We start from the raw sequence: 24,982 nt of genomic DNA on the forward strand, positions 1-24,982 counted from the left end.
CAGATTCAAACATGCAAACCTGTGAACACAATCCAACACCTATAACCTCCCCTGTACCTCCCAGTCTGCTGCCCCAGCAAACAACAAGGGGTGAAAAAAAATAAAAAAGTCCTGACTGGTGTTGTGGACTGAGGTCACCCGTGCCTTGGCTCCTGTCAGATGTACCTCCAGTCTTTCCCCATATTGAGCTGCAGATATTTCACTTGAACTCTATCAGGCTACACTTACACAGAATGAACCGGCTGAATAAATAGAAATCTTAAATGGATTTTGCAGTGGGTCTTCAGTTTCTTTCAATAACTTTTTTCCTGATGGCTTTGCATTATAAAAAAAAAATGTCTGTGTGGCAGCCTAAACTCTTCAATATTTCATTCTTTCAGGTCGGGAGTTTTGCCTCTAAAAATGTCCTGGAAGATGTTTCATCCTCTATCCAAATGGAATCATCAGTTCATGACTAGCCTAGGGCGGCTGATCTAACTAAATGCTCATTTATTTACTCTATGGGTGTGTCACCCAAGGTATTATCGGGCAAAGGATGCATCTCTTGCCAGTTTCAACCTTTCAATATGGTTACTGGAGTCACATAAGCTCACATGGGCTTCAAAGGAGGTGACTTGAAGTTGAATTACTGAGTTTCTTTGGCACAGATTTAAGAACGATATTGCAAATGAGAGATGTAATGTAAACCACCTCTAATTAAGGTTTTTCAACTTTCATATATACGTTGTCTTTTATTACTCTTTAAAACTATCTGCCCTCAGTCCAAAATGTGGACATTACCATTTTCAAATGACTGTGATTGTTCCTTGAGATGTGAACAGACAGCTGAGCCTGACCCTGGGGAGTCAGACCGTTTGTGTGAGGCAATGCATTTGTTCAGTTTGGCCAATATAAAAGGTTATTGCACTGTACGGCACACACCAAATAGGTTTTCTCAAAGTGTGGTGTGCTGTTATTGGGATCTACCAGTTTCTGTCAGAGTATTCCTGGCTTTGAAACACATGTTCGTTAAAAATCCGTAGCAAGTTTCTCAGAATTACAGTGTGTGTGTGTGTGTGTGTGTGTGTGTGTGTGTGTGTGTGTGTGTGTGTGTGTGTGTGTGTGTGTGTGTGTGTGTGAGTGAGTGAGTGAGTGAGAAATAACCTAAGAGACAGTGCATGGTACTTTGAGAAGAACATTTATTGAAAAAGAAAGAAATCAAGATAAATCTGAAATACAATCTTTAGGGGCAAAGTAATTGAAATAAATAAAAATAAATTAGAAAGTACAAAATTAGAAAAATGTACATCTTTGCCAATAACAAAAATACAGATAACCCAGGTGAGGTGTTGCTGAGGTGGAAGCTGCAATTATGACCCCCCCCCCCAAAAAAAAATGTAAATAAACAATTGTAGCTAAAACATAAATGGACTGTCATAAAACGTTGGACAGTAAATTTCTCATTCAGTTTGGGTCTCAACTTAAATTTTTTTCTTCCTCTATTCAATTGAAATAGACACATTTCCCTGAGGAAACATCACAAGTCTTGAACGACTCTGTGGTAGATTCAATCTGAATGCCATGCACTGGTGGTCTGTTTTTGAAATACATGACGCGAGTATGAGGCCAATGCTAATGGAACAGTCAGACTATGTTGTACCTGTATAAGATCATAGAGGTTTCAGCATAAAATTCATTGCTTTGACATAGCTGTGTAAAGGCAAAACTCTCTAGCAGAAAGCAATAGTAGTATTTACACTTTGCACTTTAGTTTTGTGTTTCAAGGTGCACAGTAATAACCTCGCTGACACTGTATATTTTCTCCTAGCAGCAATATAAATCACTTCTATAATCGGCCACTGATAATGAACAGCAACGCATATTTTGCTCGCCAATAAATTGTAAATAGATGCAGATAGAGCTTTGAAGAAAAAAAAAAGTCTAGACTAAAAAAGTGAGCCAAAACACTGGATGATTGGACAAACGTTTGCGGCTTAAATTCTAGAAATACAAAGTGAATGTGCCTAACTACAAATAAATTCCCTTCTTGTGTCCGATATCGAGTTTGAAAGAATGAGAAACGAGGAAAAGAAAAAATTAGAAAAAAGAAAAAAAAGGAATTTGAACTTTCTCTACTCTAAAATAGACAATTGCTGCATTTCATTTACTCAACACAAGACATGTATTGATAAATGATCTTTTCATACTTTCAAAGAACCGATTCAAACCGTTAAATGCCCAAGATTTATGCCCAAACAACAACAACCCAGGATAATAACATAAGTTCAGACAGTACAAATCAAAAATAGACAACCGATTGCAACACAGTACCAAAATAGTAGAAAAAGACACACCAGCCCTTTGATAATTGAAAACCATAAATTTTTATATCTAAATCTTTTTTTTTACTTTTATGCACACACCAAAATGTACATCTAATATATACAGATAGAATCCAACCTTTAATATCATCAACACTACTTAAAAGTCAATTTGTGATGCTAAAATTAATGTTTTTCAATTCTTCTCTTTAGCTGTTTTTGTCAAATCAGTACACATGAGATGAAAAATCTTTGGAAATAAACTCAATAATAATATAGTATTGCATTGATTTAACCTTTGTTCTTTATATAACATTCGATATTCAGCCTCAGTAGGGGTCCAGAGCAATAAAAAGGGTTTACAAATTAAAAGCAAACTTAGGCGAAGTACGTTGCACATACGTTGAAGTTTGACCACATTGGCAATTGAAATTCAGCAATAATAAATCAATTTTAAATGACCGACGATCTCTTTGCAAACTGGCACAAGAACGTTCATTTCAGCCATATTTTGCACTTTCGTACGCGGCCTCATCCATTCTGCATAATGGTTCTCTTTATTACACCGACCCAGAAAACAAACAATGCGTCAATGAAAGCAATGGTTACGTGTTCCACTTGAGCTTATCAACAGAACGCAACTCAATTTCCTTAATTACGTAAGATTAATGTAAACCCCCTTAGGCAATGGCTTTAAGCAGCTGAGCAATTTCAAACTTTTGTTGTTAAAAGAAATCAGTTGCAAATTAATTTCTAAATGTTTGAAATCTTTAACAATGGACCAGAGAATGTCATGTGCCACACATGGATAAACTGAGATAATACAGCACTGCTACCACATGTCTGAAATCATTTGCTTCATGCTGCCAGGGAGGAAGAGTACTATTACATTTTGTTTTTTTGGTTGACATAATCACTATTAAGCACTGATCAATTGTGAAAATACAATTCCTGAAAGGCAGGTTGGGTTTGCTACATGAAACAGATCGTCACACTGACACTGGTGACCTGACGCATGTGAGCTGCTGTCTTTGTTTTGAAGTGATGCTTCACTTCGACTTTATCGGCTTTCTTATTGTGCAGACGCTCTACTGTTTGCACTGACATACATCCTCTTGCATTACTTCCTTCTGCTCGAAGCAACAGACAGGCGCCAGACAAACCAAACTTGAGCCAGACACTGAACAACTAAGCATGTTGTCAGAATGCCAAAGACTGAAGAACTGACAATGTCAGGGAACTGATAAGAGTTGTTGGCAATAATTCTCCATTACCCACATACGATGAGGGTCATCATTGATAAAGAATCTTTTGACATTCTATGGAGGAAAAAAAACAACAACTAGCTGAGATGTTGAAATAACACTTAGCCCTCCTCCTGGAGAAACGAAGCAATTTTCTGTCAAAAATATTGATTTCTTGCTCCATTCCAACCACAAGGAAAGGATCTGGATCCTTTACCTGGATATTTACAATTTGAACAACATTTAGAACTGTAACGATCACTTGATTGTATTCCACAGTTCTTTTAAAGCACTCTGAACTGCTTTGTGTTATCATTTTGGGCATGCCTTTAAAAAAAAAATTTGCTTGGAGGTATGCAAAATGTATCTGCTGTATATATCAAGTCGAAACAAATTCAGTGGACTCTGACAGGAGTGCGTAACAGTAGGCTTCAGGAAGCATCACTTTAAATGTCAAAGATTGAGCAGTGAACATAAAACATAGCCCTTAATTCTCTATAAAGGTAGCCTATGCATGACCGCGGGTATGGGTATGCAACGCAGATTGTGGCGTTTCATACAAGTTTTGATATCGCTGGGAAGCAGCAAGTGGATAAATGCACAACTCTTTGAAAGTGTCACGCTGTAGAGTAATGGCAGTCTTCCATAGGAAGAAACCTTATCGAGGTCTTGTGAGTTTTGGAAATTAATGGATGCTTTGATTCAGATGGTTTCATGCATGTGGATAAATGACCATAAGCACAGGGCAGATGCATGCCGTTTCTGAAGCGTTGCATCGCCTTTTGCTGCTGCACTCAAATGTTAATGTTTTTCTTCTAGAGTAACGCACAATGGTAATAACATTTCAGTGTGTTGAGTGGCCAGCTTCATACAAGCCTGTTTACACAGCTTGTAGATGTGAAAATAAGAGATGGGGCGTAAAGCCACGCTAGCAGCCTATGAGTGTCTAAAACTCATAACACAACAGAAAACCAATTATGAGACGGAGAGACGTGTTTTTGTTTAGAGGTTTCTACCATGAATGACAGGATTAAGAAGCTGGAATTGGAAGATGACATTAGAAATAAATGTCAGTGACAAAGTCTATGGCAAGCAATCAAATATTTGATCCCCTAAACCAACAGATCCCTTCACTCAGGTGGCAAAACATGGAAGATTAAATTGCTAAAAAGGTTCTTAGGATACATTCAGTCAACAGCAGTAAAAAGCCCCGTCTTAAATCCCAGCCTGCAGGAGTGTACATTGTTTTTCCTCACTGTTCTCTTGAAGTTCTTTACATTTTACAAGCCATAAGCTCTTGACTGTATGAAAGGATTAACAAATGATTGGAGGGAAAACAAACATCACACTGGTCTCAGTCTTACTAAGGACATACAGGTCCCCCATGAAACATGAATTACCAACTTCAAATAAAAATATAATCAGGTCACATTCTTAAGTCAGGTGGATTTTTTTTTGTGTCTCTTAAACTGTAGGAAGTACTACAATGATTTTAGTATTTTTATTTGTGATATGCAGCACACGTTTGACACCAATAATTAATTCAAAACTGAAGATACACATTTTGGGCTTTTCAAAATAAAAAAATACATTGAATGCAGCCATTTTTAAGATCACCCCCCTCTATAACTAAGTGATTGTTCATTAATGAGTTGTTTCCTTAACTGAGGGGCAAGCTATGAAGAACTTTGTTAACCTGTCGTTTGTGTGCCAGCCAGGGGTTCAGTTCGCACATTAAAGCTCTATGAGACTACTACACAGTAGCAATCAAACCCTGCTTTGCTCAGACCTGCCAAACAATTGCTCCGACACACAAAAACAGAAAACTGTCTTTCACTGCGGCCTCTGCGTGGTCACGTAGATTTGCCAATCGACAGATTATCTCAGTTTTATCTTTCTCACCACTTTTAGATTCTTCCATTGATACACACTCCTTTCAATGATATTGTGCAATGTTTTAAAGGACCACAGTATCTCCCTTACAGGTGCTTTTTTTTATGTTAAAGGTCCCATATTATGCAAAATTCATTTTATAATGGTTTTCAAACAGTAATATGTGTCTCCCACACTTGCTTGCTTTGCCTTTTAAGTGAATGTGTGCTCATACAGGTAAATCAGAGATTTTCCCTTCATGACGTCATGCAGGGAAATAACCACTGCCTCTGGTAGATCAGCTTTGCCATCTAAAATTAAAAAGGGACCGATTTGTTTTCATCCTTGCAAACACTACTGGAAAATGGGCACAGCTCATTATCATTGAAAGGTACAGACACAGAAACAGCCTGTTCTCAGTCGAGAGAGACTTTCTAGACTGGCTGAAATTCAGGACCAAAGCTGGATTTGGGGAAATACACCTTGAATACAATGCTGTTGGACCTATAGCAATGATGTGGAATTGTTGAAAAACTGCATAATGTGGGACCTTTAAATTTAAAATCTTGTGCTGATGGAATCTGAACATTTATTGGGATTGATATTAACTGTATGAGAACATTTCTTTCCATTCAGCACCTTACAAGACATTTCAGCAGGTAAGTCCGACATGTAGTTTGACTTAGGTTTAACTTTAAGGCAGACAAATGAGGAGTGTTAAACCTCCACAGGCAGTCAATCTGAATCAATACACAAATATGGGATTTATGTATTCTGATCCCAGCTTTGACTGAATGCTGCTCAGTGAAACAGTAATGGAAATAGAAAAAATAATTTAACTTTGATGCTGTATCCCCCCCCCCCCCCCCAAGTTTAAAATGTTTAAACCGTTGAGCTAAGACGGAGAAGGAAGTAGTCCAAAACTACTAAGAGAAACCTGGAAGCAACTTCAAAAATGTGAGTGTTATGCTGTCTCAGGATCATGGCATCATTACATTAGAGAAGAAAAGCTTTTTTCTTTTTGTGACTGATCTGAATATGTGAATATGTATTCAGTGAAACATTTCATTTGTGTGTGCTCTGTATGACAGATGGATTTGCTCGATGCAAATGCTTTGAGGGTGCTATGAGTTCATGATCATTTCATAGGTAGAACCATTTTCTGGGCGAGGCTTGGCTTCGGTGGTGGTGGTTGGCTTTGGAGGCCAGTCAGGGTCCACGCTGAGCTCCTGAGCCAAATGCATGTAGCGAGCTTTGGGTGTCATCTTGCGTTGACAGCACAGCCCGGAAAGACACTTGTATGCACGCCGGTCAATTCCTTCCTGAAAATACCACAACGTGAAATATAAACAAGAGAAAATATTTTGTGAAAATTTCGAAAGAAAAAGAGGATGGAAAGGTGAAAGATTTCATGGATCGGTGTCATACATTGGCCAAGTCGACTAAACACTGACATGAGAATGCATGATATACAACCCAACAAATGCAGCATGCAGAATCTAAAACAGAGAAGGAGCAATATCTCATGATCAGTCGTGTGTTTTCACACTTATTGAAACATTTGTACAAGCATGCATGTCATTCAAAACAACATTCAGCACGATACCAGTTTGAAGAAGTTGGCTAAGCTAACGACAGAGACTTATTCGTTAAAAACGAGGTGATGGGGTCAAAGATCACGCAAAGGATTTCACAGGTGGTCTTCACAGGTGGTCTTCACAAAGAAAACATAAAAGAAATGATTTTGATTCATGGACCCGACTTGGACAATACCCTTGAAGATTGCACAACCTTAAAAAAAAAATGGTGTCATACACTTGATGGGAAACACAGCAACTCTTGATATAATTAGCTTGGACCTTACAGAGAAGCTAAAAGAAAAGACAAGATGCAGCCGTATAGCTCAGCAGGACATGCAAACTGGAACTAGGGACGCAAGAAAACAAGGTTGAGAAGTAAGGCAATAATTAAGGCGTGGGAATAATTAACTAAATTAACCAGAAGTATAAAGAGATTCCATAACCATACACCTTTTCATACACAGTCAAGAAAAGATGTGAAAACACTATCAAAGAAAATCCCGGTCGTACCCTAAATCAAAGGCTGTGCAATGAAGAGCACAGACCAGAAAAGGACTGAAGTCTTGCACATGCAGGTAAGTTAGTGGTTATGCTAGAAAGATCCATAACAGAGAAAAGGGTGCGGACAGAGAGGGGAAACACCACACGACAGGGGATTGTAAAGGCTAGAAAAGGTGTCAGATTTTGCCAACCTGTTGTGTCTGGGCAGGAGGGGTGACGCCAAAGTTGCCCTGTTTGTCGCGGCTGAACACAAGCTTCCATAAGACGATGTCAAGGATGAAGGTCTATGGAATAGCGCAGTGGGCAAGGGAAAGAATTACAGAGAGGCTGATTTGATTTCACAGAGCTCCTGCAATTAGTTTATGCAGAGGCCTGATTTTTAGAGCCACACTCTCATCGACATCTTGCATGGTAATCTTGTACTCCATAAAAGCTGTGAGTTAATCATTGCTTGAGAAATTAAAATGTAGAAATTAGTGAGAAAATGGTGCCTATATAGCACTGAGTGATAATAACAAAATAAAACCATGAAGCTGAATCATGTTCACCGCCTTTTTACATTCACTTAAAACTCAGAAAAAGGGGATCATCCAGGGTGTGTGCTATAAAATGCATGTTTGAAAGAGCAGCAATCTAAGAAGTGAACAGAAACCCAGAAATACTATTGCACTGAATAAGCAAGGCACCATAAACTATATAAATAAGGCTTGGATAATATAGAATTACTAAAAGAAAAATGCTTATGAAAGAAATGAAAAATACACAAAAAGCCAACATATGCTGCTTTGTGACATTTCAGAAGCCCCACGGATGCATACGTATAACCTAAAGTTTCACGTGCACGCACATCGTAAGAATGAGCTACAACAGAGACTGTACTCAAAAGACATGGTCAGTTTGGAAAATAAATTCGAGATTGAACCAGCCCTCTGTAAATGAGACAAAGATGAGCACACTGCATGAAAAAATTAAAAGTTGAACATGGGAAAATCTTCTAGTTGCCATGTGTTGTCAGGTGTTTCTTACCTCCACCAGAACAGACACAGCACCATTGGCTAAGACAATGAGGAAAAGAGTCAACCTCCATTCAAACGGGACACAAACAATCTGTAAAGAGAGAGAGAGAGATGTGCAATTATTGTGATGACAAGGAGAAATCAATTAAATGTTTAACAGTTTTAGTGGTGCATTCAAATCTGAAAATATTTAATCCCAGTTGAGTTTGGCATTAAGTGGTTTTGTCAAGGCAGCTCCAGATCACACGAAGTGGTGTGAAAGCAAACTATCTTTGTGTTGGGGTAGTCCAATGAGCTATGCATTATTGCTTGCTTCAAAAGCAAAGCACATGACACTGCCATCTACAGGTGAAAAAAGCTGGAGAAAGATTTGACCTTTTTCATCAATTGTTTGTACACAATATATTTAAGTGTGCGATACTGTCAATGTTGCAGATAAGGGAAAAAAAGCTTTGATTGATTGCACGCAGTACTTTGCAGAAACATGGAACTCCTCATGTTGTAATGCTCAGCGGTGTGGGAAGTATGACTCCAATTGGTGCCACGTAAGCACGACAGTGTCAAAAGTAGGTGCCAACATACTGGGTTGTTCCGATATGTGTGAAAGTAAACCAAGGATTTTTGTTCCTGCAGGATGTCTGTAAGCTAAATGGCACTATTACAGACTCTGCAACAAAATAAGCATGCTGTGACAAAATCAGTTATATTCTATATAGGAACAACATAAGTGTGCATATTTAACTGTATACCTCTAGAAATTCATCAATGCTTTCCACCGGGTGAAACATAAGGAGCAGCAAGAAAATATACAGGCCCACGGTACACAGGACAAAAGGCCCTGTGGAGGAAAAACCCCAACAATTCATTATTTATCGAAATGATCACATATTTACACTTAATTTATATTAAGAAACAAGTTTCTTACAGTTCTTGTAGCTGGGCTGCCTGAAAGGTTTGCCTTTAGAGAAAACGATCGCAACAATGAGATACTGGAAGCAGGACACATAGAAGAGGCTGGTGTTCTCAAAGTTTTGGATGTTGTGGTCATCTACTTCTGTGTTGTTGTCGTCAGACACGTTAATGTGTGATGACCGGTTGCAAACACTGGGTGGAGACAAAGTTCATTCAAGGATAGTCAAAACCATAAAACTATCATTTCTTTTTTTTTTTTTTAATACAAGAGGAGGAAACTGTAGTCACGACTCAGACATTTGCATCCTAATGCTCTTCTGGCTAAATGACAAAAGACTTTGGGTTCTTACTCTGTAGTTGGATTCCAGACTGTGAACCATGGCTGCTGTTGGACCCATAAGAATGTAATGACTTGGAAGCCCAAACAGATGAGGATCTGGGTCAGCACAGAGCATAGCAGAGGCCCTGAGATCAGACCTGATGGGGGGCGACGAGACACCAGTTCTTTCCACGCTGGATTCAGACTCACTAGAGAGTATAAGGAGGAGAGAAATGATAAAAGAGTGACAAGCAGCAGACAATGACTGTAACGAGAAAGGACTTAAAAACCACAAATAAACTGAAATATAGAAATCTTTGTTATTGTGTTACTTACTAGTAAAAACAATAAGGAGGATGATTGCAATGTCAATAAAGAGGAATTGAAAGTCTCCAAGATTGCTGAGAATCTGAAAACCAAGAACATCACGGATGAGAAATATCTTGTACAGTCACAGGGTTTCTCATCGAGTGACATTACATACCGAGTACAGGAGAGTGACACTGATGTACTGAATGATGCTGTAGAGAGCCATAAACTTAAACACACAGAAGGAGGTGATAAGAGCGGCACGTCCCTCCCTGAAAAAGCAAAAATACACTGTGACCAGGGCACTGTCCAACAACACAGGAAATAAATAATGTTTCTGTCCACAACTGGCAACTGGATTGTCCAAAGATGCAAACAATGAACCGTTTCATCAGTCTATAGATCACAGTGTGATAGAACATGTATTTTAAACAGTGTAAAACCCTCAAACTCAGGCGAGAGGTCACCACACCTACATTCTAACAATATCACATTATGTCTTCTAAATAAGTAAAATTGTCAAACAACCCAATAAACAAGTTATGTTCTTTATAATTCTGTAAATCGAAAGCCGGAAAAATAACAATCCTTACTTCAACCACTCAATAATTTTCCCATCATTTATTCATTTAGAGAATAGCATGTAAAGGACAAGAAAAAGGGGAAAACCTGATGAGGCTCGGCACGCAGGAGATGTTGGGGGTCCTTGAGGTGAATGGAGAGGCAACAGAGGCTTCCAACTCTGACAGAGAGATCCCACCATGAGCTCTCTTCAGAGCCTATGCAAGAACAGATTGAATGATAGAATACTCATTTACACAATACAGTCCAACAAAGTGGTACTTTCTCAATAATAAATTCTTCTCAAGCAGCTATACATACCCCACAGTCATTTGCTCCGTCACCACACATCCCCACGAAGTAGCTGTGAGTGAATAACAAAGAAGAAAGAATCATTGTCATAAGTTGTTAAAACATTTGTTTTCAGTCTGAATTTTTCACATTTTGACTCGATGTCTTCTCCTCAAAAGGAATGATCACAAAATGATCTGCCACAAAGTAAACACCGGAAAATGTCAGAGTTTGGAGTCATCCATCTTCTGTACCGCTTAGTACGTATGAGGTCACAGTGGCAGTTTAGATAGCAAAGAGGCCCGGACATCTATGTTCCCTGCAACTTCCTCCAACTCGTGGTCATTCTTTCGGTCATGATCCAAAGTTCATGACCATAGGTGAAGGTGGGGACGTAGAACCGACGGGTAAACAGAGAACTTTGCTTTATCGCTCAGCTCCTCTTCACCACAACGGCCCGGTACAGTGACTGCATTACTGAAGCCACCTGTCCCAATTTGTGGCAAAACTCACGACGCCCCCACCCCCGACCTGGCGAGGACATGCCATCCTTTTCCGTGAGAGAAGAATGGACTCAGATCTGGAGGTGCTGAACCACATACCGACTGCATCACACTCTGTAGCAGAGTGTTCACGTGAACGCTCTCATGTGACGATGCCATGAGTACAACACCATCTGCAAAAAGCAGAGCTGCCACCCTCTACCCCGAGTCCAGCATCCACATTGAACAAGTCCCTTTTATCAGCCACTATACAGATCCAGCTCTCATACCGAAAGTACAACGACCAGATAGCCAGCAGCAGTGGTTCTGGTACTCTATACTCCTGAAGCACCTCCCACAAGACACCTCGGAGGAGATGGTCATAGGTCTTCAGGTCTACAAAACCCATGTAGATTGGATTGGAAAACTCATATGCCCCCTCAAGAATCTGTGAGACGGTGAAGAGCTGGTCCTTCGTTCCATGGTCAGGACAGAATCCACAATGATTCGATCTAAATATTGATTCAAAGTCACAACATGTGGATCATTTGAATACTTACTCAACTCCCTGAAGTGCCTCAATGAGTTGCGTTTTCTGGTCAGGCGCCATTCGGGCAAACACGGTCCCATGGAGCACCAACTACAAGCCAGAACAGACAATCAGGAAAGCAGAAAACATGGTCAATCAGCAATGTAGTGGTAGCCAAGGTGCAGTGTTGCTCTAACTAAAGCAAAAAATGGAGCGTATACCTTTTGAAGCATATCAGGGAAATGCTCAGTGATTACAGCAAAGGATTTTCCATTCATAGCAAAGTGGTATAGGTCTTGTGTTTTGGGTACATCGATGTGACAAACATCCTCCAGGCTGATGTTGACCTCCTGTTCAAATTATGCAAACGTGGATTAGATACAATAAGTAAGAACAATTACAAAAAATAAAACGAGCCTCAACAATTACTGTAGAAGTTCACCAACCTTTACATGTTTTACAAAAGTCTAATTTTATCATGCAGCTGATACACAGTTAGATAGCATTGTTTGAAAAAAATACATTAAAGATGCGGTTTTGAGCTTGTATATCTTAAACAGTATTGCTGAATAAAAATTCCAGCAATTTAATATGAGTATTCGAGTCTATAGGCCTTTATACATGTTGCTTGTGGTTTGTGAGTCTCTGAGTTTTGATCACTGTTATGTTGATGTTAACATCAATATTGATATTAGCCAAATGCATTACCTCAAGGAGAGTTGTATTGCTGGGTTTGTCAGCGTATCTCCAGGTGATCTTGGCGGCATGTCCGTCATGGGGAGGGAGAGCATCAGCAATGATCACTGTGTCATGGGGAGGGATCATCCCACAGTCTCGAGCTACTGAGATAGCTGTCAGCATGTTGTCACCTGAGCAGATGAAATACACATTTCAGTTTAATTTCATTCAGCAAATCGTATGAAACACCAGGATGTTTGTCGATGCAGTTTTTACAGTATTATTCTACTACTCTACTGCTGGTCTTGAGGTCTGAAACCACATGTCGCTCAGTAACAGGGTCACTTTTAACAATAGTAGATTCCTCTGTGGCACCATGGAGCAGAACCAACAACTGCAGAACGTTTTACTTTTATAGATTTCATTTCCCTATCATTTCCACTTCAATATTCATCTTCGAACACACACAACTATGCAGTATTAAGCTTAAATCTGTATCTCTAAGACACCAACAAGAGTCTCTTGAAAACAAGTGATACATACTGCAAGCAGCAGTCCCAGAAGTCTTCCTTCTTCTTAATCAAACGTCACAGATTGCCATACATTTAATTTGCTGGAAATCAGTCACGAGTTTCATATGTTGGCCTGTCAATTGACTTTTTCCACATGCGTTTGCTCAAAGTATTGGCAATACCAGCTTTGGATGCATTTGGTTTGGGACCAGAATAAAACATTGTATATCGCACATCAAACTTCATTATCATTCCAAATTCAGACTTCTCATTGGTCCACACTGCTGCAGGCTGCTGACATCAGGAGGTGTGCCCAAAATGAAACAAGGAGAAGGCCAATAAGAACTCAAGTTTGCAGTTCGTGCTCACAGAACATCAAGCTCTTCATTTTCAATGTGAAAGGGTTGCACATGTAGACTAACGAAAGTAGAGAAAATTGCAGTGTCTGACATATACACCAAGAACCACCCACATTTGGCAGGTGTTATTGTTGTATTTTAAATTTTGATAAATTTTTTTTCTATTTGAGAGACATATAGTGCGAGAGACCCTGAGTAGCTGTCCTCAATTAGCCAAGGTCTCAAATCTGTTGAGTGGTGAGGCAAAGGACAGTAATTTATTGCAGCACTTGCCACAACTCAGTCATAGGAACCATGTATTGAAATAATTGCTAAAGTGTGATATCCACAAACCTTGGTGCACTTAAACACTTTTTTCCTTCATGACTGTGATGATGAAAATACTCATGATTGTGAGATCTCACCAGTGACCATGACAGTGCGGATGTTGGCACGATGAAGGTCCTGCAGCACACTGGGGGTTTCTGGCTTGAGCTTGTTCTGCATGATGATTAGACCCAGGAACTCCATATTTGTCTCAATGTGATCTCTGATTTAGAGAAAGATGGACATGTGAGTTACACATGCTCAGAAAATTGGGAGAATATAGAAGAGTGTGTTCAACTTAGTGCTTCCTAATTTCATTGATGTGAATTACCATGCCCAAAATGTCTCATGAACAGGTAAGACAACATTAATTACTTTACCTGTTGATGTTCTGGACTTTGTGCCAGGTTAGTTTGGACTCAAGCCGACGATGAGCCAGAGCAATGACTCTGAATCCCTCCTTTGTGTAGCTCTCCAAAACCTCTGAAAAGTTCCCTGGGACTGTAAAGTTGAAGGAGATAAACCACAAATAAAGAGCAAGCTACACATTTGCTTTTGTAACAAGGTCACCTTCTGTAATAGTGCAGAAAGCACAGGTTAGACTCGTTACAAAACAAGTAACAAATAAGGGCAAACTGTGGAAATATACAAAATGTTGAATTATGTTGTTCAACCTTTATATTGAAGTAATTCTGATTTTGTCCAAAAAAAAAATTATTAAATGTCACTTTTGAGACAATGGAGGATTGTTAAAACTAAAGAAATAACAACAAACGCATAAACTCACTGGACTGTGTTTTTCAGGATTCTCTCAGATACATTATTCTGAACTTTATGGAAATATTTTACACTTTAATGTCCTGAAGAACAACTTTGCAGAGGCGGAAGAAATTAGAATTTTTACTTGTTCATCACTGTTGCAAATCAACCTATTGGGCACCTCACCTGTCACTTTCTTGCAAAGACTCGTCACCACCTCCGGAGCCCCTTTCATATATGCATCCATTCGTTTCTCCCCCAGAAGTCGAGATACAACACTCATCCTCTGAAGCGCCGAGGAAAAGGGAAACTGGCGAACAATACCTATCTCGTACCCCGACTACAGCCACATGCAGAGAGAGACACAAACAAAATAGGAGCTTGTGTAATTATTTAGAAAAGACAACTAAACAGAAAACATCCTATTTACTAGTATATTTTAATGCAATTAAAACATAGCATAAATACTCAGTGACAGAACAATGGAACTTAAATGGAGCTCTTTTCTATTGTATATACAATTTTTCACACTCAAACATTATACAACTAGTAGTGTGCGATATTCGATTGTGAAGGATTAGAACGTGTTGACGATCTGACAAAGCAGAGAGATCGTAGAATGGTCTGATCAACACATTCTATATGTTGCAGTTCTATGCTGACGCGGACACATCAGAAGTGCCACGTGCACCTGTCATAAGCAATAATAGCCAATTCCGAGCGTGTCGTTTTGGTTGTGTAGCGAGGAGGCGTGGCCGAAGGCGAAACGAGGGAGTTGGTCCCAAAAAGAAACTCCGTAACCATTGTGTGGAAACGGTTTGGCTTTTCCCAAGACGACAAAACTCAAACAACCGTGATTTGAGCAGTAAAATGTTCTAAAGCTGTTGAATTTTTAATAATCAGGTTCTAGACATTGTAGTTTAATTGTTTAAACCGCTGCACTTTAAGAGAGAACTTATGATGAAGAGGGTCAATGGCAGTTCAGTTGTGTGAGCATGTGTGACTGTTTCTACATGGTGGTACTGTACGTGTACGTACACGTCTAGAATGTAGAGAAGTATTTAGTCTATTGTAATAGAACACACGTATCTGTATTTATTCGTTATATTTTGAATAATATCCTTCCATAATCATGATTATACATTATTATATAAATAACTTATATAGAATTATATTATTTAAAAAAATGTATTTATCAATACATTTTCAATGGATAATTAGCCTTAATATAATAGTGCCAACATATATTATTTATTTATGGAGAAGGGGTGGGATTTAATAAGTTATACTTCGTCCCACTCCTTTTTTGGACATGATTCTATTTTACTACTGTTACTTAGTCACTGTTTGTTTGGTTACATATCTTTGGTTTATCGGTGTGCACTGTTGATTTTGAAATTTCAATTTGAGCATGTTCAAAATATAAAATGTAATGAAATGAAATAACCTCCGTTACTTAAGTTTGCCTTTTTATTTGACTGTTCTTATAAGCTATTTAGTGTTTTGACATACTTAAATCCTGTTGAAATGACTATTAAATAATATTTTGCAGAAATGGCTTAGTTTATGCCAGTTGATATTTTTTTTTTTCCCCATTTGAAATAAGTCTTACGTATTATTTGAATTATTTGATATTTTGTTTTGTAATTTCTATTTAACTTTTCATTTTTCACCGTTCATGTGAAAGCTACCTCAAAAAGCCAGGCGCAGGTTAGTTTTATTTTGCAAGAGTGCACTTAATCAGAGTGTTGTCGTTTATCTTTTAGTATGTTTACATCATTTGAACATGTTGAACATGTCAACATTATATAAATAAAAACATGTTTTATTTTTTCTGTTGGGGCTATGTTTTCCATCGGGAAATGGTTTGGTTGCACCTTGCAAATTATTCTCAAAAATCAATGTAAAAAAGAATTGTGATAAAATCGTGATTTTATTAGAAAAAAATTGTGATATGATATTTTTGCCATATCGCCCACCCCTATATACAACTATCAGTGAACTTCACTTTTGAGACAGAATTCTGTGAGGCAATCCCCATCAAGAATAACTGAAGGCCAACAAACAGACGATCAGAAATCAGAATATACTGTACAGTTAAACTGATTTGACTTGGGCAAGTGAGCAGCCTACTTACCGGGAGTTCACATAGTTCCTGCAAAACAGAAAGACAACAAAATAAATATATACTAATGAAGCAACACTAATATTATAAGCATTGATGATATGATCCATTTAAGTGACATCATTACAGGGGTCATATTAAATTTCTGTGGTTTTCAAACAGTAATTTGCATCCCAATGCCTGAGAATGACGCCCCAGAAGGGAAGAAAGTCTCTCATCTCTCTCCCAGCTTGTTTGATTTTTTTTCATGCTCCGAACAAATTCTGAACAAATCAGAACTCAAACCCTATATCAGGGGTGGCCAACCAGTCAGACACCAAGAGCCACAAAAAATACTTGGTACTACAAAGAGCCACATCATACAAATTGGGCTTACAATTAAAACTCCTTTTCTCACACGGACACAAAATGACATAAGGTAAAAAAACAGTTAGCAAGGCATAGCTTTACAGCATTAACAGGAATAATTTCACTCGGAGCATATTGCCTACCTCACACAGATGGGAAAGAAGCATCATTTGTATATTGATGACGTTTTTTTAAAGAGTTTTTGATGCTGGAACTTTACGGAGCTGCTCTTAACCGGTGTATCTGTGTCCGGGTCTAATCCACCAACTAACTCCAACTCGTTCACATACATGCGCCGTATCTGAAGTGTCTCTGTACCTGAGCCTTAGTTTACTTGCCACTGTATGCTCCAACTAGCCCGACCTGTCAAATATAGTGTAGCACCGGCTGTGGAGTGGGTTAATGCTGTCGGAGGACAGGGCAGGATTATGGACGTTACTTCCCGGGACTTTATTTCTACGTTTAGCGTAGTTATGCCTAATAGTTCTGTTAATTTATCATCCACTGTTATTGTTCCTTTAATGTTCTCCCATGCTTATTATCTTGAATTTGACATTTGTGAAACAACAGCCATGTCAAATTGTTGAAAAGCTGTATAATAGAAGATCTTTACATTCAGATTTCTGGACTGAACAACATTTTATTAAAATTTTGCACTTTTAGGCAATCTTCAGGGTGTGTGATACGTATCCAGCTGACCAAATGGGTCGTTGCACTTACCATGTCCTGCTCCGGTGATACTGTGGGCTCTGGAGGCAGCAGCTGTTTTGGGGGTCGAACGACAGTGGGCATGATACGATTATGGAGAGATGTTTCCTCTTCAGTGGCTTCCTCCAAGATCTTACCAGATGAATATTTGAGAAAACAAAGGAAAACAGGGATAACGTGCATTTAATAACATGTAATACTGTTTATTTCTTTAAAGAAAAATGTGTGGGTTTTGGGTTGGTTTTTTCAGTAGATCTGTTCCTCTAGAATAACCAAGAGACTCGTCACTATGTCTGACCACCCAACCACTTTTTACTCAATACTTTTTTTCCCCGCTGATTCTGATGCTATTTGGGTTGTTTGAGCACCAGTTTTGCCCCAACACTCCGGCCTCGGTTAGGGAAAGCTGTGATACTATCAACATGTGCTGCTTCATGGGTCACTGTGCAAAGACACACCGTCAGTGACATCAATCATCATTACAAGGAAAATATTCACCTCAGAGTCAGAATCACTTTTTGCTGTAATTCCTTTCTTTTAAATGGAACATTTCTGTTGGTCACTCTGCTGTCTCTTTTTGTTTGATAGGTGCTATGAAAATAAAGTTCTAAATATTATCAAATTAAATAGTTTTTGATCCTCAAAAAACTAAAAGGAAGCCATTACAGTCCTTTTTTTTTATTCCTCCCTCTTCTGTCCTCGCCAGAATTAACCTTATGGATAGATATTGAATGACTCACCCAGCCTGTAGCCTCAAACATTTTGAGGTCTAGCGGGTCTCCAGACAGCTGGCCTTCTATTTTGGTCAGAGAGTGGCAGGTGGCCATGCAAGCCACAAACTGGGACTTGACGAGATTCTCCTTGTAGGCATTTTCTTCTGACAGGTGGAAACTGAAAAGGCAGGAAACACACATACATCCCTTGACGAGAATGAAAATGTTTCCAAAGTATTTGCACTTGGTGCAACATCTATTAATTTTTGAAAATCAGATTAGGAACCAACTTACCCGCCATTCTCGACTCTATGGATTCCCCACATGTCTAATCCATCTTCGGTCAGAGTTCCAGTCTAGTTGAAATATAATAAAATGCACTGAATCAATTCAAGTCCCCTTTTTTACAATAACCAAAGGCAAACCGAGTTATTTAAAATATTTCAGACTGGGTACTGCTTTGGATCCCTACAATCTTCATTCCCCCCAAAAAATACTCACTTTGTCAAAGCAGACCAGATTGATTTGTCCACAGATATTGATCCTTTGGGGGCTGATGCAGAAAATTCCAATATTTTTCAGGCGGCGCTGGGCATACACAATGCCAGCTGTCATGGCGGCTGGCAGCGCTGGTGGCACAGTGATGGTAATGATGTCGAGGGATTCAATAATAATGGTCTTAGCTGGCACCTGGCAGGGAGAAACAAAACGATCAAACATTTGAATGATTGATAATCACTTTGGCTCTCAAGCTATAAATTGGTATTTCTACACTAGCAGTGATTTAAGGTAACTGTCTGGGATTTGCTGGAAGTTCTGGTAAAACCCTCATTTGAGAATCAAATGTGTAGCATACCACAACACGAGATGGGTAAACACTTTTCAGGCTCGAGCAAGACGTAACAAAACCTTACTGCTGAGAGAAGTTTTGTTTCTTTATGTAAATAGAAAGAAATATTGATCCACTCTGGTTGGCTCTCTGGGTCTGGTGCTAACAAAAGAAAGAAAGCTAATAAGTAATGTAACTTACAGTTTCTATTCTACAGCACACATACATCTAAGATGGTAGAGTTGTCTGACTCTGGAAAATTGTTGCATGTGGGTGGTACAAGGGAAGAAAACGGTTTCCCCTTAAGCCACAATGGCTGGCGGCACTCAGAAAAGAACTGCTTTGGACCTTTCAACAAAAGCTTTCTTTCTGCAAAACAGTTATACATTTAAAAAGAAAAATTGGAGTTGAAAAATGCAACTACACAACTTTTCTTCCTTGCGTTAAGTGTACTTTCGTGTTGTACCATAATAGAAAAAACAAGGATAAATCTCTACCATTTTAAGCCTTGGCCACTGGGCTGATCAAAGGTCAGGAAATTAGACCATTCAACTATTGAGCTTCCAGGCTGTTTACAGATATTAAGTGTGAGTGCAACAGTGAATTTGTGCTTTAAGGAGAACACCTTTCACAAGCATTAAGTTTAGAAAATGTTTACCATAAATAACATTTGTTTTGATTGTATAACAACTGAATGCGAGGCCAAGGGAATATGGTCATTTAATGCCACTTTAGCATCCACTTTCTGAAGTCCCTCTCAAGCATAATCATGTCACTTCTCCAGTTACCTTGTTTATGATACTGAGGATGATGGAGTATACAAAGCCGATTCCAGCAACAGCCACCAAACACAGCAAGAAGAGGTAGGCATCACGGTACAGCTTGAAGTCAGTGGGTTTGGGGTAAAGGATGGAGCGGACCAGCTGGCCTTTGGCTGTGCTGAAGCCTGAAGAAAGACCATGAAGTCAGACTAAAAAGATGTTAAATGATCCTTTCATCCTACTGTTATGTGGCCACTGGAAGACAGCTTTTTTGTCAGGTCTGCCACACGCCTCTCGTCCAGACCGGCACGCTTGTCAAAGACTCAAACAAGAAGTTCCTGACCACTGGGTTGCCTGTGAGCTCAGCTGCCAAACCATGTCCATTACGGAATGTAACATTATCCTTTAAGGCATGCATGACAGAAATCTTTAACGAAAGCCCTAAAAAAAAAAAAAAAAGACTGCAGCACATTTATTTTACCGCACAATAGTTTTCTAATCTCTTATGGTGCAAAAAGAGTCTCCTCAGATAGTCTATATCTCAGACTATCTGAGGAGACTCTTTTTATTGTTAATAGACCGTTTATCTAAACTGTTTGAGAGGTTTTCATTTAACTAAATGATAGACTCTACAGCAGACAATCGCAGACAAAACTGAATATTATTACTATGCCATAATTTGTTGCCTTTACAATAGATCCCATTAGGTGGTACAATAGTACTTAATGAAGTGCGTGGGTGGAGTGGTAGAGCTTCAGCTTCTGGAAATTATTTTCTCTCCCTCTAAAAAGAAATGAATCATCTGCATTTTCAAGTGTTTTATGTCTTCAGAGTACAGACACCCCTTACATTATGGTAAAAGTCATTGCGTGTACTAAAAGATAAAGCATGCTGAGAACAATGTATATCTAAACATCTCTGTTCTTAAATTTGTGCATTAAGACTCACCTGTGCGGACAACCACAGCCTTGACTAGTTCCCCTGTGTAGAAACGTGTCTGGATGACATTGGTGCCACAGAAGAGAGTGTGTCTCTTATGCTCCTCTGTGTTGTAGGCACCACTCTCCTCTTCCCCCCTGTCCCCTGGTCCTGGGTTTGGAAGGTTGGTTTTTGTCACAGGAACACTCTCCCCTGATGAAGGGCAGATACAATATCAGAAGCAGAGGCAGTGTGTAAGAGAAACACGTGTTTCGAGTAATGAGCAATAACAGAGTTGAGAGATTTCGCTTCCAACCTGTGAGCATGCTTTCATTGACGATGCATGTGCCACTGACCAGCACGGCATCACATGGCATGATGGTCCCATTGCTGGGGATGACTATTAAATCGCCGGGCACCAGATCAGTCGACATAATCTCTTCGATATCTGTCGGGATGAGAGAGCAATCAAGCAAGAGTATTAGAAGACATTATCAGCAATAAAACAGACTGTTAAAGATAAATGTGAAAAAAATAGTTGAAAGTTGCTAGAGCCAACTACAGCAGATGGTGGAAGGGGAGGAGCGGTTGAGAAAGGAGTTATCTTGTGTTTCAGAGATTCTGTCTTGTTCAGCACATCTCTCATTACTCATGCCTCTTGAGGCAGCAGGAAAAATGCTGAGGCATCACATACAGTGGCCAGTGCAATAAATAAATGCATAAACGTAGTTTGAAGTGGGGTTTGAACAATTTTTGATTCACCTTGATTTCACTTGAAAATCTTTAGGAAATAATTGTATTTGCCACATCTGATGCAACAACTGACAATGTCTGACACAGTACCTGTGTAGAAGTTAAGCAGACATACAGACGCATGTGCAGCTCTGTTAGATAAAGCCACAATGAAGCAATGCTTTAAAATGTTTGCATATGTTACACAGACTGTCTGGTTTACACACTCGGTCCTAAACTCTGCAGTGTCCTGCTGTAGCCGCCACCTGGAGGACAGCCAAAGCAGGGTGGCAGTGAAATTTAGTCTGGCCCAGAACAGAGGCAAAAAATGCCTGCTGTTAGGTGTGGTTTGGAAAGCACTCTTCAGAGAAGCAGCATAGTGAAAAGTACAATGCATGCTGTATGTTACGGCAGAGGCAGTCTGTGAAAGAATGTGAAGCTGGGGGGGTGGGGGGGGGACACACACACAAACCATTATTGGCTCGGCAAACAGACACACGAACAATACTGTGAGCTGCCACCATGTCGTGAAGCATGACGTATTGCTGGGGAAAGAGAAGGAAGAAAACCATGACTAAAACAGTGAAAGCTTTTCGATTTTCACTTAGTTTTTTTCATTTGAGTTATTGACCTATGATGCCAGTGGCAGTTGGCCTTTTCATGTGAGCCTGAAAAACCTGAAATGTGTGTGACTGGTCACAAGTGGGTCTATCTCAGTAAACTGTGAAGCAAGCAATAAATGAACATTCCTGAGTTGCACTTTTATATTTAATGTAAAGAAAAACAATGCAAAATGCACCTGATTCTCATCCTCTGATCTATTTACAATGAACTCTTTAAACACACAAGTACAATATACCAATGAAAGAAAATTCAATGTAAGCACATTATATTCTAAGAAATATGTTGGGAAGGCTCCACCAAAACCTCAATGCCTATGTGAGAGTGAAATACTGCCTTTCTGTCCAGGATCAGTTGTCCCATGACTTTAATTTTGAAATAACTGTGTGGTTGATGGATGTTAAGCAGATCAAACATACAGTATTCTATGTAGACTTGCATACATTTATTTTATTGTTCCTAATTGTGTAAATAAAACTTGAATGCCTTCTTTATAAATCAAGATATTTATTTTCAAGCTATCCCAAAAAACGAGATTCTCTTCACCCATCTCAAAAGGCAGATTAAGACTTCAATAAAAGTGTAAACTTATTTCACTTCTCTATCCATTTGCTTTAAACTGGTCTTGAAAAGATGAGGCATCACGGATGAAAGTGGCTTCAATAACAATAGCTGAACTTGGTCAATCTCACCTTTTTGATGGTGTACAGAGAGGTAGCTATGGATATGACCGACATGAAAACAATGGCCACAGCATAGTAGTAATACTCATCGGCACTCCACAGGATCACACTGAAGAGCTGGAAGATGTAGAAAGGGTTGAGGACCTGCAAGAGAAGGCAGAGTGAGGAACCAGTGTGACAAATGCAGGAGCGACAAGTGTCTGCTTGAGTACAAACATGATTAAAAAAAATTGAGAATCACAAAGATTCCCCAGATTGTTTTTCGCAAGATTTGTGGTTATTTATCTTTATTATGGTATTAGGATGCAACACATTTACAGAAGTATTTCTATGTACTCTTAAAGTCTGAGGCATAAGAGAAATCAAAATGCTTTTGTTAAGCACAAGCATCCCCACTGGGTTAAACTGATTTATATACTTTGTTTTTTTGCTCTTCTGAGGTAGCATTTCTTTGGAGCAACTGCACCTCAAAAGAGCAGGTGTGGAGCTGTATGACATTTTCATGGCAATTTGGTTTTTTTTGTTTTGTTTTTCAGAAGTAAAGTGCGAAAGTGAATCAAACTGAATAAAAAGATGTGAAATCTTTTGGGATTCTCACTTCATATAACTGAAATCCTGGATTATTCAAGCCTACCATTTCACCAATTTATACTTTTAATGAAATATTACAGAAATATACCACATAGCTTAATCTAATTGATATTTACATAAATGTGAACATTTTTAAATCTCTTTTTCCATAAAGAAAAATAGATCAAAATGTAATTGTGGCAGAAATCTTGTCAAATAATGTTAACAATTTTTAATAAAAATTTTATAGATGATAGTGGTTATTTTCTCCATTTATCAATCTAATAACTTTTTTTAAAATATGAATTATTTGTTGTATAGAATGTAATCAAATAGTCTGAATTGACTGATTAGGACTTTTATCATGTCTATACTTAAATGTCTATTTTGTTTAACCAATGTATCAAAATCTCACATATTGTACATTTTCATTAAAATAAATATATTATCCAAACAGAAACGGCCAATAATGTTTCAACTGTGTTAAATCAGAAATTAGTTAATTACTCAACCGTTGCAAAAATTCTGATTATTTCTCGTTTTATTTGCAAGCACGTAGTGAAACATGCAAAAGTGACAACTTGTTTCTCTAAAGTCAGTTGAATTTGTTATTGTAGTAGTCTGGGCTTTACCTCTTTGATAAGCAGCTTGAAAACAGAAGGCACTTTCACTGCAATTTCATTCACTCCAAAGAACAGTCTCCTGATAAGAGGTGGAAGAAAATACAATGTTATGGACCAGACTTTCAGAATTTAATCACAAAAGAGACACAAACAAGCAAGAGGCTCCAATCTGACCCACCAAACCACCAAACATTTTTTTCTTTTAAACATTTCTATACCGTACTACTATACTCTGCACCATAACAATTGACATTTAATTATTATGGAACTATTTCCAACTCTGCACTTTTGTTTAGTTTGTGCATCATCAACATCACTCTGGTTCGAGCTCAGATAAATGTGCACAACAATCTGAGCTTAGATTTGGGTTCATAATTATATTTCTAAGCATTGAATAACCACATGTGATTAAGTCAATGCAAGAGTCTGTGAATTACCTGCAGCCCACAAATTCAGATTTATTCATTTAGGTATGGGAACTATTTTCCGTTCTGTAAAGTGCACTTTCATTACTCCTGCAACTAGAAATGATTGACAATTACAACGCATTTCATGTCAAGTTATTCTCAAAACATTGTGAAAATATTAGAGTTTACAGCTTTGTCTTTAAAAATATTACAACAAATAAAGGTGGTTTACAAGCAAGTTGAATTAGTTTTCTTTTTTAGGTCTGGGAGCTGCAACAAAACAGCAGTCCCATCACCAGGTTGACAAAAGCATCAAAACCTAATTGTGATTTAACATTGGCAGTATCAAGTACTGCGTCAGAAGCATGGTGGGATTATATTGATATCGGCAATATTTTGTTTTAATAATTTTGG

At 38.7% G+C, this 24,982-nt stretch overlaps 1 protein-coding gene across 3 annotated transcripts in view; it reads right to left on the bottom strand.

The window, feature by feature from the left end:
* Positions 1 to 5,001: 5,001 nt before the first annotated feature.
* atp13a3 (ATPase 13A3) overlaps positions 5,002 to 24,982 on the bottom strand; it is a 39,010-nt gene continuing 19,029 nt past the window's right edge. For 2 of the 3 annotated variants that reach the window (XM_080473595.1, XM_080473596.1), the window contains 26 exons: positions 24,171 to 24,240; positions 22,978 to 23,112; positions 22,137 to 22,209; positions 21,249 to 21,380; positions 20,963 to 21,145; positions 20,042 to 20,199; positions 18,926 to 19,114; positions 18,719 to 18,780; positions 18,452 to 18,602; positions 17,703 to 17,843; positions 14,717 to 14,870; positions 14,152 to 14,272; positions 13,870 to 13,994; positions 12,625 to 12,785; positions 12,138 to 12,266; positions 11,948 to 12,027; positions 10,936 to 10,978; positions 10,723 to 10,832; positions 10,229 to 10,325; positions 10,081 to 10,153; positions 9,776 to 9,953; positions 9,439 to 9,617; positions 9,263 to 9,351; positions 8,524 to 8,604; positions 7,689 to 7,781; positions 5,002 to 6,738 (listed from right to left, as the gene is read on the bottom strand). In XM_080473595.1, coding sequence (XP_080329721.1) covers positions 6,541 to 6,738; positions 7,689 to 7,781; positions 8,524 to 8,604; positions 9,263 to 9,351; positions 9,439 to 9,617; positions 9,776 to 9,953; positions 10,081 to 10,153; positions 10,229 to 10,325; positions 10,723 to 10,832; positions 10,936 to 10,978; positions 11,948 to 12,027; positions 12,138 to 12,266; positions 12,625 to 12,785; positions 13,870 to 13,994; positions 14,152 to 14,272; positions 14,717 to 14,870; positions 17,703 to 17,843; positions 18,452 to 18,602; positions 18,719 to 18,780; positions 18,926 to 19,114; positions 20,042 to 20,199; positions 20,963 to 21,145; positions 21,249 to 21,380; positions 22,137 to 22,209; positions 22,978 to 23,112; positions 24,171 to 24,240 — 3,205 coding nt within the window. In that variant the 3' untranslated portion in view covers positions 5,002 to 6,540. Of the gene's footprint in view, positions 6,739 to 7,688; positions 7,782 to 8,523; positions 8,605 to 9,262; positions 9,352 to 9,438; positions 9,618 to 9,775; positions 9,954 to 10,080; positions 10,154 to 10,228; positions 10,326 to 10,722; positions 10,833 to 10,935; positions 10,979 to 11,947; positions 12,028 to 12,137; positions 12,267 to 12,624; positions 12,786 to 13,869; positions 13,995 to 14,151; positions 14,273 to 14,716; positions 14,871 to 16,667; positions 16,686 to 17,702; positions 17,844 to 18,451; positions 18,603 to 18,718; positions 18,781 to 18,925; positions 19,115 to 20,041; positions 20,200 to 20,962; positions 21,146 to 21,248; positions 21,381 to 22,136; positions 22,210 to 22,977; positions 23,113 to 24,170; positions 24,241 to 24,982 lie in introns of all 3 variants that reach the window. The other variant, XM_080473597.1, reaches the window with a different exon arrangement.

The sequence above is a fragment of the Lipophrys pholis genome, assembly GCF_963383615.2.
Source record: "Lipophrys pholis genome assembly, chromosome: 10".
In the NCBI taxonomy this organism is placed as follows: domain Eukaryota; kingdom Metazoa; phylum Chordata; class Actinopteri; order Blenniiformes; family Blenniidae; genus Lipophrys; species Lipophrys pholis.